We start from the raw sequence: 21,430 nt of genomic DNA, 5'->3' as shown, positions 1-21,430 counted from the left end.
TCACGGACCACTCCCGGGTCCGGGGGGGGGGCACATCAATTCCCAAATTTAATTCTTTTCCTGCAGGCTCCCCTGCTTCCAGATAGAATTTCTTATAGTGTCAATCCGTAGAATTAAAGTCCTTTACAGGAAAAAAAAAACACCTCTCCACGACCTTAGTTGACAGGTTCTTTGCTTTAAATTACCGTATTTACAGAAAGGGGAGGCGGACTTCCTGTTTGGACCTTCCCCGATCATGCCGAATTTAAAAATATTTTTAAAAATCCAATTTCCGTACTACTCACTGGTTGTTGTTTGAAATCCGAATGTCCACAAAAAGAAGTCAGCGCTCTCCGACAATGGCTGTGCGGCTTCACTCCGCAAAAATAGCAGTGGATTCGAGACACCGCGCCACTCACCCCGCGTCACTTTGGAACCCCCGATAAGGGGTTTCCGTGTGAGTAGGGGGGGCGCTTCTGGTGTGAGCCGAATCCCACGTTCCCAGGCTTCCTCCGCCTGGGATTTTTAGAGGGTCTCCGCCTTTGCCGCGGCGCGGGTTCCTCTGAATCAGAGGAATTCCGCCATTGCCGATGGCGCTAACCCGGAAGTCTGCAGCCTCTCTTTCAAGTCTGTTTGCTCAAGCCCAGGCAAAGCGAGCTTCCTGGGAGATGTGTGTAGCTGGAGATCTATGCCAGTGCTGTAGTAGATATCAAGGTGGTCTGCATTTCAGGGCATCCCCATCATGTCCACCATCAAATTGTGAGAGAAGTGCAGGACCACATCCAGCCCCTGGGTGTTCCCAGACACGCTGGTGTGACCCAAGACGCAAGTCTTCATCTCCACCCCCTCCCACAATGACACCTACCGGGACCACTAGTGCTTCTTCACCAGCGTTGACTTTGAGGATGGCTGGTACATGTGGAACACCACAAAGGACCTCCTGAAGGGGCTGCCAATCCCAGGGGCCAAGGTGTATTGCATCTATGATACGGGTTACCAGCTCTGGAAACCTACGATGACCGCTTCCCCTGCGAGGACCCCATCAACTTCAATGCACTTTGCATAGCAATGTACATTTTAGAGAAGCAAATTAATAAAATGTCCTGGGCATGGCAAAAAGAGGCTGGGATGGGGGAAGAGAGAATATAGGTCAGGCTGCTGGATCTCAAAACTATCCACAAACCCCCGTTGCCTCTGCTGCTTTGTGTGGGAGAAGGAAGGTAGGTTGATATTTTTAGAGTGAGGCAGCTGAAAGGGCCACAAATGGTTATTTATTCTTAACTGTATACAGAGAGGCGCTTGTGGGATTTTCTGTCTCCAGTGCCAAAGTAACCTAAGTGACCTTGGGTATTTGGGAAGAGGGTCACCTCAGGCAACAAACTGCCTTGGTCTAGCCCTGGATGTTTCCCGCTTAACTCAACCCTAGAACTGGAGTCACCTGAATCAGGAAAGAGTTTTCATCCCTTGTGGGAAAATATTTGTTGTTTGCGATGGTTCATTTGCTCTTAAGACAACACAAACTGAAATAGGATACCTCAATTTTTTATTAAGTACAGAATCTCAATAAAACAAATAGTAGTTGACATCACACAAAGGGAAGGGCCCCGGAAGGATCCCCTGCATGGACCTGAAATCATTTTTAAAAGTTCCAAGTTGAGGCAGAGCACGGAGAACGAGCGCTGCCGCCCTCCCAGCCAAAGAAAACAGGAAGAGTGTGGACGGAGCGTCAGAACTGTGGCTTTACAAAAATACATGTTGTACAATTTACATGGGGAGCAGTTGTAGGAATGTACAAAGAGGTGAGTTTTATGGCAAGAAAAATACTCTTGTGCAGTGGAGGGACTAGGCAACTGCCTCTGGTTTGGTAAGGAAGAATTAGGTGCCGATTCTCAAAAGCACTCACGTTTCTGCCTCAAAAGGAGAGCTTGAATATGCCTATGGACAACCACATTTCTCTCTGCCAGAGCACAGATACAGAGGCCTATCATTGCTAAGTTGATAGGCAGGACTGATAGGCAATATATTCAAGACCAAGGTGAGCAGGAGCTACTGAGGCTGTCCCAAAACAGATCAGCAGGAATTCAGGCACTCTGGACAGCCAACGGCCACCGCAGGCTCATCACAAGGACCTGGAAAGTGGTTTCCAGCTCCTGCGAAGATCTCGTTTGCACCATTCAGGAACTTATGGAATGGGGCTTGGTTCTGCTGCTGGAGGGAGGGCAGGGGATGGCAACTCTGAAACAGATAAACCCCCCTCAACCTGTGCAGAGACTAGGAGGAAAAGAGTATTGCTTGGTGGAAGTGACAAAGTGGCACTAGGATGGAAACTTCTCATCTACAATTCCCTTCTGCGCCCGTATGGCATGCAGAGATACAGGGGTTATGCAAACACACAGTTCGCCCACTCAAGAGTTGCCATGACTTATGCTGCCCGCCAGGCGCCTGCAGAGGTCCGCCTCCCGAGTGTCTGTGTGTGTTTGGGCTTTTGAGGTGACCCCTTCCCTATGTATCTCCTTTGCAGTCGTCCCAGGAAGCCTGTTTCCCTTTTCTTCCCCTCCAAGCGTGGCAAGTATAGCCCACCTGAGCCTGCAGCCGGAGGGGCCCCCTCGATACACCTAGCTCAAGGGAACAAGCAAGCCTCGGGGCTCCTTTGAAACCAAAACAGGGAAGGAGGAGACACACAGCCTGGTGAGGTGAGGTGGAAAATACCATGGGAAGCAGCCCCACAGAGGGTTGGTTGATGACTGGGCTGGCCGCATAGCTTCAGCTGGTTGGCCAGAAGGGCGATGCAGAAGGGATAGCTGCTCCACGCTTCAGGTTCACGGTGCGGGGCTCAGCCCTCCTGCAGTCAGGGCTTCTGACCACCAGGCAGGACCAGGGCCTGCAGAATATCCGAGAGGGACACGATCCCCTTCACCACATTGCTTTCATCCACCACAACCAGCCGATGAACCTGTGGGTTAGCAGAAAAGGCCTGTGAGGACTTGCTTGACACAGCCAAGATATAGGGGTGGTAGTGATTTAGAGAGCCAGGGTAGTTTAGTGATCACAGAGCGTTGGGACTGGGAGCGGGGTCCAAATCCTCATGCAGAGATGAACTTCACCAAGTGACACTGGGCCAGTCATCTAACCTACCTCACAGGGCTGTTGTGGGGGCAAAATACAGAGGAGAAAAACTGTATACTGACCTGAGTTCCTTGCAGGGAAAAGTGAGGTGTGAATGGGGTAAATTAATACATAAGTACAAAATTTGTATCTATTTGTCCCCAAGTCTATATGAAAAAGAAATTTGGTGTTCTGGTACTCGTTCTCTTCCCTTGCAAATACTCTCTCATGCTATTCAAAGCCTTCCAAGTTTCTCCATGGAAATGAGAATCCCATCCTTCAGTGATAAGCAACCTTTTACATAACAGTTCGTGGTTAAACAGCACCTTTGGTTCCTTGTGAATCCGAATAAGGCTGTATAAAGTGTGGACTTCACTAGCTGACAAATGCTGTTCTGAACTCGTCCTCACACCCCAGGTTTCAGGCAAGACTCTCCCATAAAAAAAGTCCCATTGGCCAACTTTTCCCCGTATTCAGTTGTCAGATTATGTGCGCACCAAATTTCAGCTGTTGTAGAAGCACCTTCATTTAACTACTTCCACAAAGAAACCAAAATAACCATTTCAATTTCATCATTACCTTTTCCTGGAAGTGGGGAAATCAACCCATACAAAATCTGGCACATGGGTACCCTGAGTTATTCTGTATTACCAATGAAGTTCCACGACTGCAGGAGTGGGGAATCTTTAGCCCCTACAACTCCCATCAGCCCTAGAAAGCTGGGCTCACAGCCAGGGATGATGGGAGTTGTAGTCCAGCAACATATGGAGGCCCAGAAGTTCCCCACAGCTGCCTTATTGAAACAGAGTGGCCAAGGAGCAGTTGGAGAGGAAGGGCTTGTTGGAAGTATTGTGCTACAACTCAGCTTGCACTGGAGGTTGATGTGTCTGTATGGGAATGAGGCGGCAGAGAGAGGAACCTCCAACTTTCCTAGACTGTTGTCCTTGCTGACCTAACCTGTGCTGACCTTCCATCAGGTGCTAGACTTGATACTCAATTCATACCTCCTCCTCCGTTGTCCTCAACTTGGGAGAAGAGACACCTTTTGTGTCTCTCCTGTGAAGATGTAAGAGCAAGCATGGCTCAAGGAATCTCCACCGTAGCTAGGAAGAACCAGTATCTTTCCTATCCAACATATATTCCCTGTAATAAACGTTGCTTTCTTATTTTCGTAAACTCAAGGCTGTCTCGGTGTGATCATATCCAGGGTAAAGTGTGCTCCTCCAATCGGGATTCAATACAGGCAACTCCCCATTTATGCACATTCAATGCACATGCAAACGCGTATCACTGCAAACTCAGAAGCTACATGAAAAGGGGCAAAAGCAGCCCTAAAAGAGTGTGGAAATGGCAGAAAACAGCACCCATGAGCCTTTGCAAGTGCAACCCCAGGAGCCCTTTGAGGCCTGTGGAGAGTTGGAGTCTGAGCAAGGAGGCAGCAACTGTAATGTTTGCAGGTTTTTTCAACTGTGTTCCCAATATACGTGATTTCACTTAAACACGTGGTGCCTCGGAACCTAATCCCAGCGTAAAATAGGGAGTTGCCTCTATTAAGTTCAACTTTGCTGAGCATTTTAACTCCAGATAGGGAGTTACCAACAGGGATTACCTCGGCCTCCACCAACCGGTTGATTATTGTCTCCAGAGTCTCATGCATGTAACACTTGAGCACACCCTCAAAGTACTGTGAGCGATGCTGCAATGCCTTGGTCACCGTCACATCCAGGTTGTTGTACGTTTTCTCTGCTGCCAGGTTCTAGTCACAGAGAAGACAGACAAGGTGAGGAGATCTGGTGGCATACTTGACCTTCATGCAACTCCCAAAGTCTGTTCCCCCTACGTCCATGTGCACCCCGGGCTGCAAGAATGTGTGAGAATGTTTCTCCCCACTCTGTGAAATTTGAATCTGCATGGTGTGCTTCCATGCTGGGGCTGCTTGCAGCACATTTACAGAAGACAAGACAGAAAGACCAGAGGCGCATTCCTTGCAACAATACAGGATCATTCTTTCATCAGTGCTCTGTGGTGCCAACACAAGTTAGACCCTGTTGTATCAGCAGCCAGCAGCTGCATTGAAGAATGTCAACAAAAGTAAATTCCCACAGGCGATTTAAGGGAGTGAGCCAAGTCATGTTCCATGGAGGAAAGGGGTAATGAAGAGGTGGGACTCCAAGGTCACAAAGGCCACATTCACACCCTACATTTAAAGTACTGCAATGCCACTTAAACTGGTCAGTTTCCCCCAAATAATTCTGGGAGCTGCAGTTTGCCTCCTAGCAACTCCCAACACCCTTAATGAATTATAGCTCCCAGAATTCTTTGGGAGAGGCTATAACTGCTTAAAGTGATCCCATAGTCACTTAAATGTGTGATGTTTATGTGGTCTAAGCCAGCATGAGCCAAGGAAACATTACTTCCTGACTCCAGTCAACTGAGCTCTGAGGAAAGCGCCACCAACCAAATCCTATTGGCTACTAGTCCACATCACCAACATTTTCTCTGCTGTGGAAAACGGAGGCTTCCTGACCCCTTTAACATCCAGAGCTTAAAACCACACCAGTTTTGCAGGTATGCCTAACACCCAAATAGAGCCCCATGAAAAATATTTGGGGAGAGAAAGGGCCTGCAAGCAAAGCAAAATGTACTCCCATACATAGAAACATAGAATTGCAGAGTTGAAATGGACCCACGGGTCATCTAGCCCAACCCCTGCAATGCAGGGATCTTTTTGCCCACCGCGGAGCTCAAACCCACGACCCTGAGATTAAGAGTCTCATGCTCTACCAATTGAGCTATCTCAGCTGCATTCATCAAAGACTGGGGAGATACTTACAATGACATCAAACTTGGAGTAAATGTCTACAACCCGGCCTGAAAGACAGAGATAGGAGTTTTGTGAGGTGATCTCAATATTTTATTCGCTTCCCTCCCCTGATATCATATGTTGTTCATATCTCTCTGCTGCAATGACTGTATTGGCTGCACTACCCCCCACAATTTGGAGTGCAATGCATTACAAGCAAAAAGCAGGTGTGTTAGAAAATGCTGCTTACAGGATCAATGGCTGGAGGTGGTTCCGAGAAGAATAGCAACCCACACAGGGGAAAAACACTCTTAGGTCACTAGCCAATTAGAACTTGGCAGAGGAAGAAATTCTTTCTGACCCACACATAGTAGCCAGATCCTGAACATGAACAGTTATTATTTCATGGGTGCAAACCCTGACCTTTCAACAAACAAAAATGAGCACGTAAAGCTCTATAATCGTTTTTTAAAAATAAACTAAACTAAATAAACAGCCAAGAGAAACCACACATATAGTTTTATAAAACACCAGTACAGAATCTTCCTAAAATAATTTCCTAAGCTCCATAAATCCATACAATTTCCAAAAATACAGGTTTCCAAACAAATTTTCTTCCTTAATTTAATTATTATAAAAGGTATTTAATTATAATAATAATTATACTATACTACTATAACATTACAATAATTATAATTATATTATAAAAAGGTATTTATTTAATTATTATAAAATGTATCTTCCCTCTGCTTATAGTGTACACCAGTTATTCTGCATAGTTGATATACATGGGTTTGAGCTAATCCTTTCTTTATTAAATTGTGTACCACACCATAAGATATTTTTTAAACTTGCTAAAATATTAATCTGTTCTAAGACCAATAACTTGTCAGGATAGAACCACATTCTCAGGTGAGCAAATATAGCCTCTTCATAATATATTGTAATAGGTGGAACGGCTATCTCTCCATTTTTATTCCTCTGAGTTTTTATGGCTACTGTTTTCATTTGCCAAATAAAATCCTTAAAGCTCTTTTGCTAGTTATCAAGAATTTCAGGAAGAACTCTTATTGGTAAATTCAATAGTATGAATATAACTTTTGGTATGATTATCATATTTAGAACCATGGTTTTCTTTAGCCAAGGTGTATCCCACTGTGACCAGCAATTCAATTCACTTTTAACTTCAAGTATCAACTTTTAATGATTGTATTTAGATGGATTATTTAGATCTTGTGATATCTATCTACCCAGGTATCTGAAGAAGTGTGCATGCACACGAAAGCTCATAACAATAACAAACTTAGTTGGTCTCTAGGATGCTACTGGAAGGAATTTTTTTATTTTGTTTCAACTACGGCAGACCAACATGACTACCTACCTGTATCTACCCAGACATTTGACCGGGGAATCTTTCCAAGGTATTTTAGATCACTTTGTAATTCTGTTGTTGGAAAAGTTGTTCAAGTGAAAAGGCTTTAACTTATCCAGTTCTTATTTTTAACACAGTGCAGCTTCTCGTTCACACTGCTGTTTCCAAGAGACTGATTTAAAATATAACCCACTGATAGACGAGAAATGCTTGAACCCTAACTGTCTACATTGACTGAGCTCCACTCCCTGCAGAGATGCACCTCACCTGACTCATCCACCACAGGCAACGCAGAAACCCGCTGTTGTACAAAGATGCCCAGCGCCACATAAACAGGGGTGTTGGTATGGACCATGGCAATATTTTCGTAGGTGCCAATCTTCAGCTCCTCGATGCTTTTGGACATGAATTCTGGCTTGGGAAACTCTGCAATCTGCAGGATAAGAAGATACAGTTTCTTATAGCAACCTGGAACTCTGTGGACAAAAAGGAACAAGATGGCACCTCACAGCTATGCCAAACAGCTCCGGGGCAGAGGGACGGGGGAGGAATGCAGCAACGCCAGCCGTAAATATTCGAGCTGGCCTGCGCCAGGGGTCACTCACAAACAGCTTGAGGAACTTGAGAATGCGCTTGTGGGTCAGGATGTACAGCGTGTTCCCAGAGTCAGGGTCGATGACAGGCAGGCGGTGGATCTTGTTCCGGATCAAGGAGGTGACTGCATCATACAGGCTGGAAGTCACAAGTTTGGGGGAAGCATATCACAGATGAGAAGCAACAAGGACACTCAGGAGCCTGACAAGGGATGTGTCAAAAGCTCAGGGAGAGGGGGAGAGAGAGAAAGAGGAGGTGCATCTGGGATTCTTGGAGGAGAGGCAATGACTTTTGGGTTTTGCTCTATTTAATTGATGGTCCAACCTATCCCAAGGAGAGGACGGAGGGAGAAGGAAAACACCGGTGAGAGCTGGGAAGGAAGGCTGCCACAAGTGAGAGGTGTAGCTACTATTTCTCTTGCTAAGTCACTTTGAGACTTTTGTATATAAGTGACTAACAGACATAATAAATACTAAATACTTAAAGAATAGCACCACCATCTGAGACATGTAAGTGAACTGTGGTGAACCACTGTGGAATGACAATTACTGTACTCACAACTGTTCATTTGGTATCTTGTAATCCATTTTGGGCACCATTTTGTGGGAAAGTCACTCACAAACAGATGATGAAAATCAGTTGCATATACTGTATGTAACACTAATGTCTCACAACAAATGAAACATCTGTAGAAAACACAACTTGAAAAAGAGACAATGCACATATTTTTGTAAACTAAGAAATCTTTAATAAAAAACATATTTTTAAAAAAATCAGTTGCATATTGGGGGGAATCCATCTCACAATTCCTTCCTCTTGACTGGGAAAGATGGCCAGATGGGAATCCAAGTAGTCACAGGGACATAATAATGAGTTAATATCATTATCTCATAGACCTCATGGGGGGCTTAGAACAGGAATAGCCTATTTCTCTATTCTCTGGGGCTGCTCTAGTTTCCAGACAGCAGCCAGGGAGGGAGGAGGGCAAAAGTGTACTTTGTCACACACACAAAAATCCATACAGGTTGCCAGGTTTCTAAAGAAACTTGGTGGAACTACAGCAGGGGTGTGGAAACTGTGGCTCTGGCTGCCCAACTCCCCTCAGCCCAAGCCGGCACAGCCAACGGTCAGGAATTATGGGAGTTGTAGTCCAACAACACCGGGAGTACTCAAGGTCCCCCACCCCTGCAGAAAGGGCTTACTTTCATGCAGCAACACATGGAATCAAGCACAGCTGTGACATTACAGACAAAAATCAAAGAGAGAGGTGTTACACTGAAGTGCAGTCCCTCCTTCTCTCTTGTACAACTGGAAAACGTATCGCTATGAGTAAATAGTTTACCACACCTCAATTGAAATTTGGTGGGACCACCAGGGTTCAAATAAAAATTGCTCAGCCTGCAGGCCACTAGTTGCCCATCTATGCCATAAAGCAAGTTCACCATCTTTCAGCATCAGTTCCTCATCTGTAATGCAGCAATAATAGTCACCTCCTTTTTACAGGACTATGGTGAGAGGAACTCTAATGAAGACTGTAGATCAGTGATATCCACTCAAAAGCATTTAAATGAAGTGTCTGTGTATTCTGTAATTTATCCTTGTCTCTTAAGGGACCATTTCTTTTCAGCTTGCAAATAATTTTGTGGCAAGGAATGGACTTAAGGTGCAGGGCAGAAAGCTTTCTAGGGAAGAACTATGTAGAATCCCACTATTGTCTAGCCTTCCCTAAAAACTGTCCCCTTGTTTCTAAATTTCTCCTCATAACCAAGAGAGCTAGAAACTTGGTTCATAAAAGAGAAGCTGAGGTTCTCAGGGTGCCAATATTGCATGTGGATGCATACAGTACCCACATGTGTATGGCCCAAAGTGTATGGGGTTGTATCCAATGAAGTCGCCTGGTTTGCACAAGGGCTTCCCCCTAACCAGTGCAATTTCTGCTCCTTCTATGACCCCATGCATGCACACACAAATTATGTGGGGAGAAGAGGGGAAGGGGAAGTTGCATTGCACAAGGGGATGTCCTTCCACCAATGGGAGAGCCCTCTCTTTATGCATTTAGCTTGGCACCAGTCACCTGCTTTTCTGTGGGTACTTTCATCACAGGACTTGTGGCCTGAGCAACTCAGGAGGTACTGGAGAAGAAAGGAGATCAGAATGCGTTTGTGCAGAGGACCACCAAGGCACAAGAGGCAGAATCACTACAGTCCAGGGGCAAGAGATGACTGAGGAATCCACTGACCAGTGGCGGCTTTGGCAGGGCAAAATGAGGAGGCTGCCAGATGGGGCGATGGTAGAAAGCAAGAACTTGGCAAGACTTTTTTTTTTTTAATGCAGACACAGTTTAACCCCCAACCACATATTGACAGAGCTTCTTACCTGGCACTAGGTGAAATGCAGACCAGGGGCTTGAAGGAGTCCTGCAGGTAGACTTCTGTATGTGGGAGAGAAAGTCTCAGTTATGCAATGGAACCAAAGTGTTGGGAGGCAGCAGAGGAAACACAGATACTGCGTTATCCTCAGGGTCCCTTCCACCTCTACAATTCTATGATTCTATGCCATAGCTGTCAACTTACAGATTTGAAAATAAGGGACCAGCAGCCTTGAAAATAAGGGACCAGCAGCCAAAATAAGGGACCTGCAGCCTCACCTGTTCCAGGCACTCCAGTCTTCCTGTCCTCCTGCAGTCTGGTCAAACTCATTCTGGTAGCTTCGAGAACACTGTCCAACCAACTTTGTAACCAGAGGTTCAACTGAATAGAATCTGAATCACATACAAGGCCTATGCAGCCTCAACTTCAGTTCCGAACCTAAAATTATATTACGAGGCTGCCTGCCTATGTTGGGTTAAAGACTGGATAACCCTAGGGAGGGAGAGGAGCTGCTTCCTTTGAAATTTAAGGGACATCATTTAAGGGACATCCATCAATAAGGGACAGCAGCAGGACATGGCGCTGGAATAAGGGACTGTCCCTTCAAATAAGGGACACTTGACAGCTATGTTCTATGCATGGGGAGCAAGAGAAACCTACAGCTCCTCCTGCTGGCCAGGGGAAGGAGGGCATGAATTGGAAACCATGGAGGAAGAAAAGCGCTTTGCCAAATGCATAGCAACTCCTTCTCCACCAAGGCTGGACACACTCGACACACATTCTTCTGGTTCTAATTCTTCCCCTCCAGAAGTGCTCCGTATTGTATTTGCCCCACATCCTCACCCTCCTTCTCCTCACCTCGCCATGTTTCAATCTTGTGCTCCTCCAGCTCATAGATCTGCACCTGCAGACACCAGAAACAGAGCAGATCATCAGTGCAACGGAAGCCACAGGCCTTTGTGCCACCTCTGCAAGTATTGGGAGCTCCAGCTTGCTTTGGGAACTCGGGGTGGAATTTAATATTCCAGCTATGGAAGAAGTGGTTCCCCCACCAATATCAGAGGCAGCACCCAGTTGACTAGAGCTCTGGACTCCAGAGAGTAACATCAGTGTCCACAATGCTTATTGCTGCTGTGTCTTTTTTCTTCTCTGTTTACTGAATGTATTATTTTTAGATTTGTTACGCTCTGTTTTGTACTGCCAACCATCCTGGAACTGACTGGAGCATAGAAATTATTGAACAGAATAGAAAAACCCTCCTGAGGCCAAAACTGAAGTCCAGCCCCAAACTCACCCTCTCTAATCTGTATGTTTCCACTCACTCATTGCAGAGGAAAACTTTCAGAAATCCTAGGGGCTAGAAACTTGTTCTTGGGAAACTCAAAATAGTCAAGACTCAATGTCAGCTGACATTTCTGTATTAAAGACCACTTTCCGGACAAAATCATCTCAGTATATATTGGCTTTTTTTAACGTAGAAGGGGATGATATTGCCCAAAATGTACTTACCATGGCTGATTTGTAATAGCGATGCAGGATGTTGATGAAATCCGTGATTGTGAGCATTCCTATATGGCAGAGAAAAGGGAGGAAAGAGTTCAGCTTAAGCAGTCAACTGGGGGTGGGCAGGAAGACAAAAGATATCTGCCTTGTGTGCTTCAGAGGAGATACACTTACCTACAAAGCTTTGTGTTTTGCTGTCCCAGAGTGGGGCGGCTCTCACACCATTAGTCACCAGCGCAAAGAAGGCTTTCTTGACCTGAAAGTCAAACAAAAAGTACAGTCACACAGCAGGGCCAATTCAACCACTCGATTCCGTTATTGGAAGCCAGCTCAAAGACTCTGTCCCACTTATGCAGAAACCCTGCTCTTGTCTGTGGGTGTCCCCACTTTGTGGCCAACTGTTAAGAAGGAATGAGGCTTTAGCTAGGAATCTTGGAAGCCTGCTAGAGGCTCCTCTTCCTCTGCCCTCTGGAAGAACATGGTGCTACCCACCTGCAGAGAAGTGTCGAAGACCACAAGCTTGGAGCTCGTTGGAATGAGGTCGTAGCAGCGATGCGATTTCATGAAACATGTGTAGATGCCGCTGCCGGAATCCTCATCTGCTGCGGAAACAAGAACAAGGGGCCTATGAGTGCAGACTGCCAAAACGCTCTTCACCTCTCAAAAGGGAACAGAAGGCAAAGAAGGAGCATGAGATTTGGAGTTTTCTATGGTGCAGAGGCACATGGAGGAAGAGTGGAGGTCTGCAGAGCAGGAGTTCCCATTCATCCAAGGGTTAGAATGGGGAACATCAAGCTCTTTTACGTCTCATTATTATTTATTCTTTGTATAGCCTCATTATGGGACGCGGGTGGCGCTGTGGGTAAAACCTCAGCGCCTAGGACTTGCCGATCGCATGGTCGGCGGTTCGAATCCCCGCGGCGGGGTGAGCTCCCGTTGTTTGGTCCCAGCTCCTGCCCACCTAGCAGTTCGAAAGCACCCTTAAGTGCAAGTAGATAAATAGGTACCACTTTATAGCGGGAAGGTAAACGGCGTTTCCGTGTGCTGCGCTGGTGCAGGCTCGCCAGAGCAGCTTCGTCACACTGGCCACGTGACCCGGAAGTGTCTCCGGACAGCGCTGGCCCCCGGCCTCTTAAGTGAGATGGGCGCACAACCCTAGAGTCGGACACGACTGGCCCGTACAGGCAGGGGTACCTTTACCTTTATAACCTCATTGCTTTACGAAATAATATAAGCTTGTTGTGGGGAGGGAGAGAGAGCCCTACCTCAAGGAGCTTACAGTAGAACAGTAATGGCATTATTCTCAGGACTAAATCCGCCATGCATTAAAACACTCATGGAAATCAAGCAAATCTGCATTTCTTTGTATAGCCTTTTACACCTTCCATTCTGCTGTTTCTACCCACTAAGGAATTAGTCAGAGCACCCATGGATCCTTCCAACCCATCCTGGTTCAGGCCTTTCTCCTGAGTTTCCCAGGTTATTTCCACAGCCATACAATATCATTTGCTTTCAAAAACTGGAGCTAGAGTTTCTCAGGATGCTGAGGCCACACTACCACCGAGCAGGAGGCTGGGAGACTACCTGAAGGCCTACCCTGGGAAGGAAAGCTTCTTAAAGAGATGAGAAGCTATGAGCCTAAAAAGGGGTAGTGGCCATTTCTGGAAAGGCAGGAATTGCATCCTTTACTTCTCCTCTGAATTGCTCAGACGGCTACTTTGGGTGGGAAAGTGATATTTTGGCCTGTTCTGGAGAGAAAGACGGTGATGAAGAAACCCTCGACATTTGGTGAGGTGGCAATGCAAGGCTCAGTGGCCTAGAGCAGAAGGGCTGGACCACAGCTCCCATCATTCCTGACCATTAGCCATGCTAGCAAAGGCTGATGAGAGCTGGAGTCCCAGAGCCGCAGGTTCCCCCTGCCTGGTCTAGAGTGACCCACTCTGGGGATTGAGGAGTAAGCTTGAGGGGTGTAGGAAGGCATATAGAAAAAATGTCAAACTTCAGTAAGTCTCAGAGTGCAAAAACACATGACAATGAGTCAGCCTATGGCCAAGGGAAAGTGTCCACAAATCACTATCTTACCAGCAACAAGTGATTCCAAGCCAAATGCTCAACAACCTTATCCACCCTTTCACTGGGCCTGGGACTCATGTACATGGTGGTTTGAGAAAGAAAATTGCAGTGAGTCTTTCCCTTCATTCCTTTTCATAGTCAAGCCTCTGTACAAGTGAGATACAACTCCCCTTCTCCAGGCCTTGCAATCATAGAGTTGGAGGGCGCACAAAGAGAATCAAGTCCAACCCCCTCCAATGCAGGAAGCTTTTGCCTAACTCACAAGCCTGAGATTAAGAGTCTCATGCTCTCATACCAACTGAGCTATCCCTGAAGGCACAAAGGAGCACCTAAGACTTGGGAGTGAAGTCTTTTCCTGCTGTTTCTTATTTTCTTCCCCCACCCCACCCAAACATGAATGAGGGAAATCCCTGACTCCCCCCCCCCAAGACCTTTAAGGATGCCAGAAGACTTGTGGGTGGGGAGGAGAGAGGTGATGGCAAGGAAAAATGGAGACTGGTTTGTAAGCCAAGCAAATATTGGTGGAGCCATGGTCAAAGTAAGCCAGAATCCCTTAGGAAAACCTGTGAGAGCCTGTCAGCATCCCATCATCCAGGAGGGTCTTGCTGACTGAAAGGTGAACAGTGCTCTCCACTTCAAGCACCATATCTTCATAATGTCATCACAGACATAGACCATCCTCTGCTCAGCCCCCCAGAGCATCCTCCGAGGTGTGACACTCACCTTCTGATGAGGGCAAGCTTTTCTCCAGTCCACTCTCAGGAACAGTGGCCTGCAAAGAATAAAACACAGAGAAATAGGAGATCAGGGGTGATCAGCTACAACTCCTCCAGCATCCTGCAGCTGCCAACATGCACAATGGTCAGGAATTATGGGAGGTGTAGCTGAATGTCACCTAGAGAGCCACAGCTCCCCCAAATCTGAGCTAAGAGAAGATTGATTGATTGACTGACTGACTGACACACACACACACACACACACACACACACACACACACACAAGACAGACACATGCAAGAGAGAGGCTTGACTGCAACTATTCTATGAACAGTTCAGGAAAGAAACAAGGGTCTTGGGATCCAGGCTACCGGGATTTGAACGGGTTCATATTCCTCTTCAGCCATGAAGCTCACCTTGTCGCTATTACTCAGCCTAGTTACTTCACAGGATGGTTAGGATGATGCAAGGAAGAAAACTTATATATATATACAGATACAGCCCATGCACACATACAAGTGTACAAAGCATGTGGTGGCACATCAGGAAGACATCCTTCAGAGAGTGCTTGTGTGCGTGAAGGGGGAGGACATTCTCATTTTTTATATCCAGGATGCAACTATGCATCCCACAGCTGACCCAGAACAAGACTGCTGGCCAATTAAGACCTCCAGTTCAGGAGACCCACCTCCTTAAAGTCAGGGAATGTGAGCACAGCACGAGGAAATGCTGACAATTGCACTTCTGCGGGCTCCTTCCCAGCAGCTGGAAGGGTGGAACTGTGCCCTCGGTGACTCCTGTCCCCTCTCCCACGAAAACTTCATTATGTTCCCACAATGGTCAGCATAGTTTCCAAGGCATGACAAACCCCAGCCTGGTCATATTAAAATAGGAAAGGTCTCCACAGCAAAGGGAAGTGTGGCCACACCTCACCTGAGCAACAAAACCTGTACAGTACAATTTAAAGCTGAACTCTGGGCCAAGATTCTTGCTGCAGTCCAACCAGGAGTCTGCCTACAGAAAGACGTTTGTCTACCTCTCACACACAAAACGGTGTTTACAGGAGAAAATGTAAGCCGAAGATAACCAGAAAAGCAGGCTTCCCAAGCAGATTGCACTGGTTGAAACCAAAACCAGCAAACATCTTGCTGCAGGTGACAAGAAGGTGTTCCGAGATGAATTTGCGCTGAACAAAATTATTTCAGAAATGTGAAGTGTGCAAAATTCTTCCATGTTTTCAGTCTTAAGGACTACAAGTAAATCAAAGAAAATCCAGATTGTTGGACACACACAAGTTCTCAAGAAACATAACTTTCACAGCAGCATTCAAACTTCATGACAGTTTTCTTAACATACGGTACATTCTGCAGGATGTGGGTGATCAGCCTGTAGCCTTCAGTACAGACATAGGAACTCCAGAACAATTCTACATGGCCTCTGATTAAACATTAATCAAGAGACCTCCGGGTATAGGGCAGTATATAAATTCAATAAATCATCATCATCATGGCATGTGAAAACATCTGCACATAGCCTCTCTTGTAAGGATGTGGGGGAAAATATTATCAAGAAAGAGAAGGTTTCCACAGGGTAAGTTTCTCTTTCGATTTTGCATAATTGAAGCTGCTCCAGAAACCTACTAAAGGGCAAGATACTACAGGAAGGAAGTAGCTGGAGGAATGGCTTACGGTTTCAGTTGTCTGTCTCTACACAAATGCACAGGGTATGGGAAACAAGTAAGATTAATTGAGCTTTTAATACAGGATGGCAAATACGACCTGGTAGACATTACTGAAACCTGGTGCGATGAGACTAGAATGTAGGAATTGAGGGATATAACCTGTTCAAAAGGAATAGACCAAATAGGGAAGTAGGAGAAGTAGAATTATATGTAAAGGATGTGTACAAATCCAGGACGTGGAGCATGGAAAGCAGATTGAGAGTATATGAGTAAAAATTGTAGGAGAAAGAAACAACAGTTACCTTACTGTGGGTGAGTACCAGAGACCAGTGTTTCCCAACCTTGGGCCTCCAGCTGTTTTTCGACTACAACTCCCATCATCCCTAGCTAGCAAGACCGGTGGTCAGGGATGATGGGAATTGTAGTCCAAAAACAGCTGGAGGCCCAAGGTTGGGAAACACTGGTCTATAGACCACCAAGCCAGACTCAATACTTGGATGATGCCTTACTAGAGCAGATTACCAAACATTCAAAAAGGAGAGATATAGTAATCATGGTTGGACTAGATGTCCCTTGGGTCTCTTTCAACTCTCAAGATTCTATGAATTCAAATTGTTGGTGCTGACCTTTAAAGCCCTAAACTGCCTTGGCCCCGTAGACCTGAAGGAGCCTCTTCACTTCCATTGTCCAGCCCAGACACTGAGGTGGGCCTTGCTCCGTGGGCCTAGTGGTGGTTCCCTCACTGCGAGACCTGAAGCTACAGGGAACCAGGCAGAGAGAGGGCCTGTCCTGGAGAATGCCCTCCAGCAGAGGTCAAAGAGCTGAACAACTATATGTTTTTTTGTAGACATCTGAAGGCAGCCCATTATACAGTGGTACCTCGGGTTAAGTACTTAATTCGTTCCAGAGGTCCGTTCTTAACCTGAAACTGTTCTTAACCTAAGGTACCACTTTAGCTAATGGGGCCTCCCACTGCCGCTGCACAATTTCTGTTCTCATCCTGGAGCAAAGTTCTTAACCCGAGGTACTATTTCTGGGTTAGCAGAGTCTGTAACCTGAAGCGTATGTAACCTGAAGCGTATGTAACCCGAGGTACCACTGTAATGAAGTTTTTAATATTTGAATGTTTCACTGTGTTTTTATATTATTATATTTTGTTGGAAGCTGATTAAAGTGGCTGGGGCAACCCAGTCAAATAGGCAGGGCATTATTATTATTATTATTATTATTATTATGTATTATTATTACTACTACTACCACCAAGTTCATGCTCCGGGTAACTATAATTCCTTGAATGTCAGTTGCCATCACCTTTATAATTTTAAAAAGGATTATTACTCTTTTTTGTTTCATATCTCATTTAAAAAGATAATTCGCACTACAGAAGCCTCTATATACTTGCACATACTCCCAACTCCGGCACATATGTGCAGGGATTATTTAACTACAGTCTCTGTATGAGTGTCTATGTGTACATAAACCCAACATTTAGCTTCAACACACACTCTGGCTTCAAACACTACAGGCAGGCGATCTCACAAAGCGTGAGCAATACAGATAAATATCTGCATTTAAAAGGAAACTGTTCCGCTGCAACCCAGCACTTCCCCATATATACGTAGCCTGCAAATCTATTGAGCCATCATCACCCATGTGTGCTAGCTCTCTTTGCTTGCCAGTGTCCGGAACTGGTGGGCTGTCACTCCTGCTGTAGTTCCACACCAGTTTGTGCGTCATGCAGGAGGCACCATTGGGGGATATAAATAAGAATTGGGATTAGACTAGGGAAGGTCACAGGCTCAGTGGCAACAAGCCTCTGCTCACATGTAGCAAACAGCAACAGAATTAGAGAGGAGACAGGCTCTCATGAGCATAGATAATTGGATTTAAAGGCAGCTGGAGAAATTGCCCTCCTCATGGACTCTGAAAACTGTAGACTTTTCAGAGAACTTGAACATTTGCTGTTACAGTAAAGGCTTCTGGCCACTATTTCTACCGTTGGTGTCTAATACTCACCAGAAAACAAGCTAAGCAGGCTTTATGGCTTCCTATTCCTGGCCACGCCTGAGCACACCAATAACAATTTCTACCATGTCATTGTTTCTCCCACAGCCTCCACAATACAGGAAAGAGGCACCCGGCAGCCAGGATTTTTGAAAAAAAAATAAGCCATCTGAACAGGGCAGAGGCAACATTTCAAATTCCTTCCAGGGGCGCAAAGCTTTGGCAAATTATCAGGTTAGATCAAATGCCTCCAGTGAGATACACCACGACTTAAAGAATTCGCTTCAAGTGAGAATATCACAAGACCTCCAAGGACAACAGACTGATACTCACAAAGCAAAACAATACCAATACCAATAAGTATTCTTCTTCCTGGGATTCTGAATGCAACCCAAACTTGAGCCACTCTCATTTTTATGTTTAATTTTTACTTTTAACTAAATTGTATTTTCTTTCTCCATTCCCTTAGTTCTTACATGATACGGAATTCCATGTTTTTCATTTAATGAAAAGAAATATTAAAATGAAAAATTGAGGTGGATTAAAAAAGATGCTTCTGGCATAATAATGCCTCATAACTATTTTTATAAGAGAATGTTAATGGCATATTGCATTATGCTTGTTGCACTGAAGCATCACTGTGAATAGAACACACATTATCTTGAAAGAAGGATAAGTACAAAGGCAGAGCAGATATTTCATGATGCTGCAACATGCTAGGCCACATCGCACCACATACCCATGTTTACTCAGAAGTAAATCTCATGGAGTTAATCTAATTCTGCAAAGGACTGTGACGTTTGCCTGCCCCACGTTCCGTCCAGGAGGAATCAGAAGACACTGCTGCTGTGCATCCCATCAGTGCACACAGTTCTCAGAGGTTAAGGCTGTATTTGCAGAGAAGTTACTTTTACTGACAGCAGTTGCTGCCAAGGCAAATGGCTTCTTTGCAGTCACAGTGGATGGGAAGCAGCACTGGCTCTGCCTCCTTTTCATTCCCAAAGAGGGAAGGAGGTGGCTAAGTTAACTTGCAATCCTATACCCAGTTAAAATAAGTGGGGTTTTTTCATTGTATCCTTAAGGAGAAGATATGCAACAGAGATCCAGATCAGCAAATGTACTTGAGTTAATTGCATCTTAAAGCTTTTCAAATTAGTCACAGAAATAGCTGCTAGCATCTTTATGTGCCCCCACCAACACCCCAGACATTCTTTTACACCCCTATAGTTCTGTCTTAAGCATGAATAGTTACAAGCAGGCTGCAGTAACATTTGCATTGACAGGAACAAGTTACTGTCACTCCACCTCAGCCCAACCATTTACAATATGGGGATAACAACCAACTTATCTTTAGTGTCATCATGCAGGTGCAGGTCCCTAAGATAATTCACATGGAGCACTCTGCACACTCTAAAAGTGCTACATAAAAGCAGCAATTACACACACACACACACACTATCTATCTATCTATCTATCTATCCACATACACATATATCTCTCTCGCCCTGACCTAGCCACTGTGATCCACGCGACGGTCACCTCCAGACTGGATTATTGTAACTCGCTCTACGTGGGGCTGCCCTTGAGACTGACCCAGAAACTCCAGCGGGTGCAGAATGCTGCAGCGAGACTCCTTACGGGGTCTTCGCTGCGAGATCACATTCACCCGGTGCTATACCAGCTGCACTGGCTCCCGGTGGAGTACAGGATCAGGTTTAAGGTGCTGGTTTTAACCTTTAAAGCCCTATACGGCCTAGGACCCTCGTACCTACAGGACCGCCTCTCCTGGTATGCCCCACAGAGGAACTTACGGTCTTCAAATAAAAACATCTTGAAGGTCCCAGGCCACAGAGAAGTTAGGCTGGTCTCAACTAGAGCCAGGGCTTTTTTGGCTGTGGCTCCGATCTGGTGGAACGCTCTGTCACAAGAGACTAGGGCCCTGCGGGACTTGACATCTTTCTGCAGGGCCTGCAAGACAGAGCTGTTCCGCCAGGACTTTGGCCAGGGCACAGCCTGACTCCCTCCCTCGGCAATCTTCGCGGAGCTCTGGCCCAATGGTGGCCAGTGGCTTGAATTTAATTAATTTTATAATTAATGATTTTAGAGTGTTGTTTGTGTTGTACTTTTGTACTGTTTTATTGTTGTTAGCCGCCCTCAGCCCGGCTTCGGCTGGGGAGGGCGGGATATAAATAAAATTTATTATTTATTATTATTATTATATATAATATATACATGTGCTCACTCGACCATTTTGATCAGCCTATACAGTATGGTACTGCTACAGGTGCCACGTAATACCCATTCTGCACTTGTAAGAACTAGACCATTTCGTAATATGGCAGCTATGGAACTCCCAGCCTATTGAGAGCTCAAGCAGGCGCCTCCACTGTACTCTGGAAAGATCCCGCACCTGCTGAAACCTCTCCTGTTTAGACAAGCCGACCCAGATGCTTCGGAAGTTGAAGTGATTCTAATCTGTTCTAGTCTTTTAACTTCTGCTTGTTTTAGGAGGGTCACGAACCTTTCTCGATTTCACGGTTTTATCTTTTTGTGAACTGCTTTGAGGCTTGGTTTGGTTTTTTCACAATCAAGAAACGCATAAATTTTACGAAATAAAGTAGACGGAGACATACAGCTACAGACACTGGCACAACACACACCATCTAGCCCTGATGTGATAGCTCAGTCGGTAGAGCGCGAGACTCTTAGATCTCAGGGTCCTGGGTTCGAGTTCCGCGCTGGGCAAAAGGGGCTGCATTAGACGACCCTCGAAGTCTCCCTTCCAACTCAACCATGATTCTGTAGCCTCCGCCACTCGCTTAAAGACCCCCCACCCAATGAAGTCCCTGCCGGGCGGCCCCCAGAGCTCTCTATTAAGGGGGGGGAAAGGGAGGAGCAGCAGGAAACCTCCCTCCGAGTAGCCGAGAGGAAGGAGGGAGGGAGGGAGGGAGCACGAGACGGAAACTCCCGAGCCCCGCTGCCACTTACCGCCTCCATGATCCCCGCCGCTGCCCCCGGAGAAGGGGTGGCGGCTCCCGCTCCAGTTACCGCCCAAGCATAAACCTGGGCGTCCGCCTTGACGCATCACTGCCCTCACTTCCGCCAGAACGCGGCGTCACGTGAACGGAAGCGGAAGGAACAAAAAGAAAAGGGCGCCGCTCCACGTCCGGACGTAAAAATAAGGCGGTTTCCGCGCCCGCCCGCCTCCTTCCTCTATGGCTCCACCCACCA

The 21,430-nt window shown here is 46.1% G+C and overlaps 1 protein-coding gene across 2 annotated transcripts; it reads right to left on the bottom strand.

Moving 5' to 3' along the window:
- Positions 1-1,500: 1,500 nt before the first annotated feature.
- Positions 1,501-21,318, bottom strand: PRKAG1 (protein kinase AMP-activated non-catalytic subunit gamma 1). 2 transcript variants are annotated; one of them, XM_079966852.1, is made up of 12 exons: positions 21,188-21,318; positions 14,522-14,570; positions 12,218-12,327; positions 11,900-11,981; positions 11,732-11,790; positions 11,081-11,126; positions 10,230-10,284; positions 7,865-7,991; positions 7,527-7,692; positions 5,918-5,955; positions 4,694-4,840; positions 1,501-2,932 (listed from the first exon to the last, which is right to left on the bottom strand). In XM_079966852.1, exons 1-12 carry the CDS (start codon positions 21,194-21,196, stop codon positions 2,828-2,830), a joined length of 993 nt encoding a protein of 330 aa, XP_079822978.1. In that variant the 5' UTR covers positions 21,197-21,318; the 3' UTR covers positions 1,501-2,827. The 2 variants fall into 2 exon arrangements, with proteins under 2 accessions (XP_079822978.1, XP_079822979.1); XM_079966853.1 differs by having other exon boundaries at positions 12,218-12,324.
- Between the last annotated feature and the right edge of the window lie 112 nt (positions 21,319-21,430).

The sequence above is a fragment of the Podarcis cretensis genome (genome assembly GCF_951804945.1).
Source record: "Podarcis cretensis genome assembly, chromosome: 2".
NCBI classification, from domain to species: domain Eukaryota; kingdom Metazoa; phylum Chordata; class Lepidosauria; order Squamata; family Lacertidae; genus Podarcis; species Podarcis cretensis.
The sequence above is the reverse complement of the archived record's forward strand: the minus strand, read 5'-3'. Positions and strand labels throughout refer to the sequence as shown.

What these genes read in the sequence shown, in the direction of transcription:
- PRKAG1 (XM_079966852.1), bottom strand. An exon ending in CAAAACACAAAGCTTTGTAG is followed by an intron (nt 11,791 to 11,899) that starts GTAAGTGTATCT and finishes TCTGCCATATAG; the next exon opens with GAATGCTCACAATCACGGAT. An exon ending in ACCGGTTGGTGGAGGCCGAG is followed by an intron (nt 2,933 to 4,693) that starts GTAATCCCTGTT and finishes GCTAACCCACAG; the next exon opens with GTTCATCGGCTGGTTGTGGT.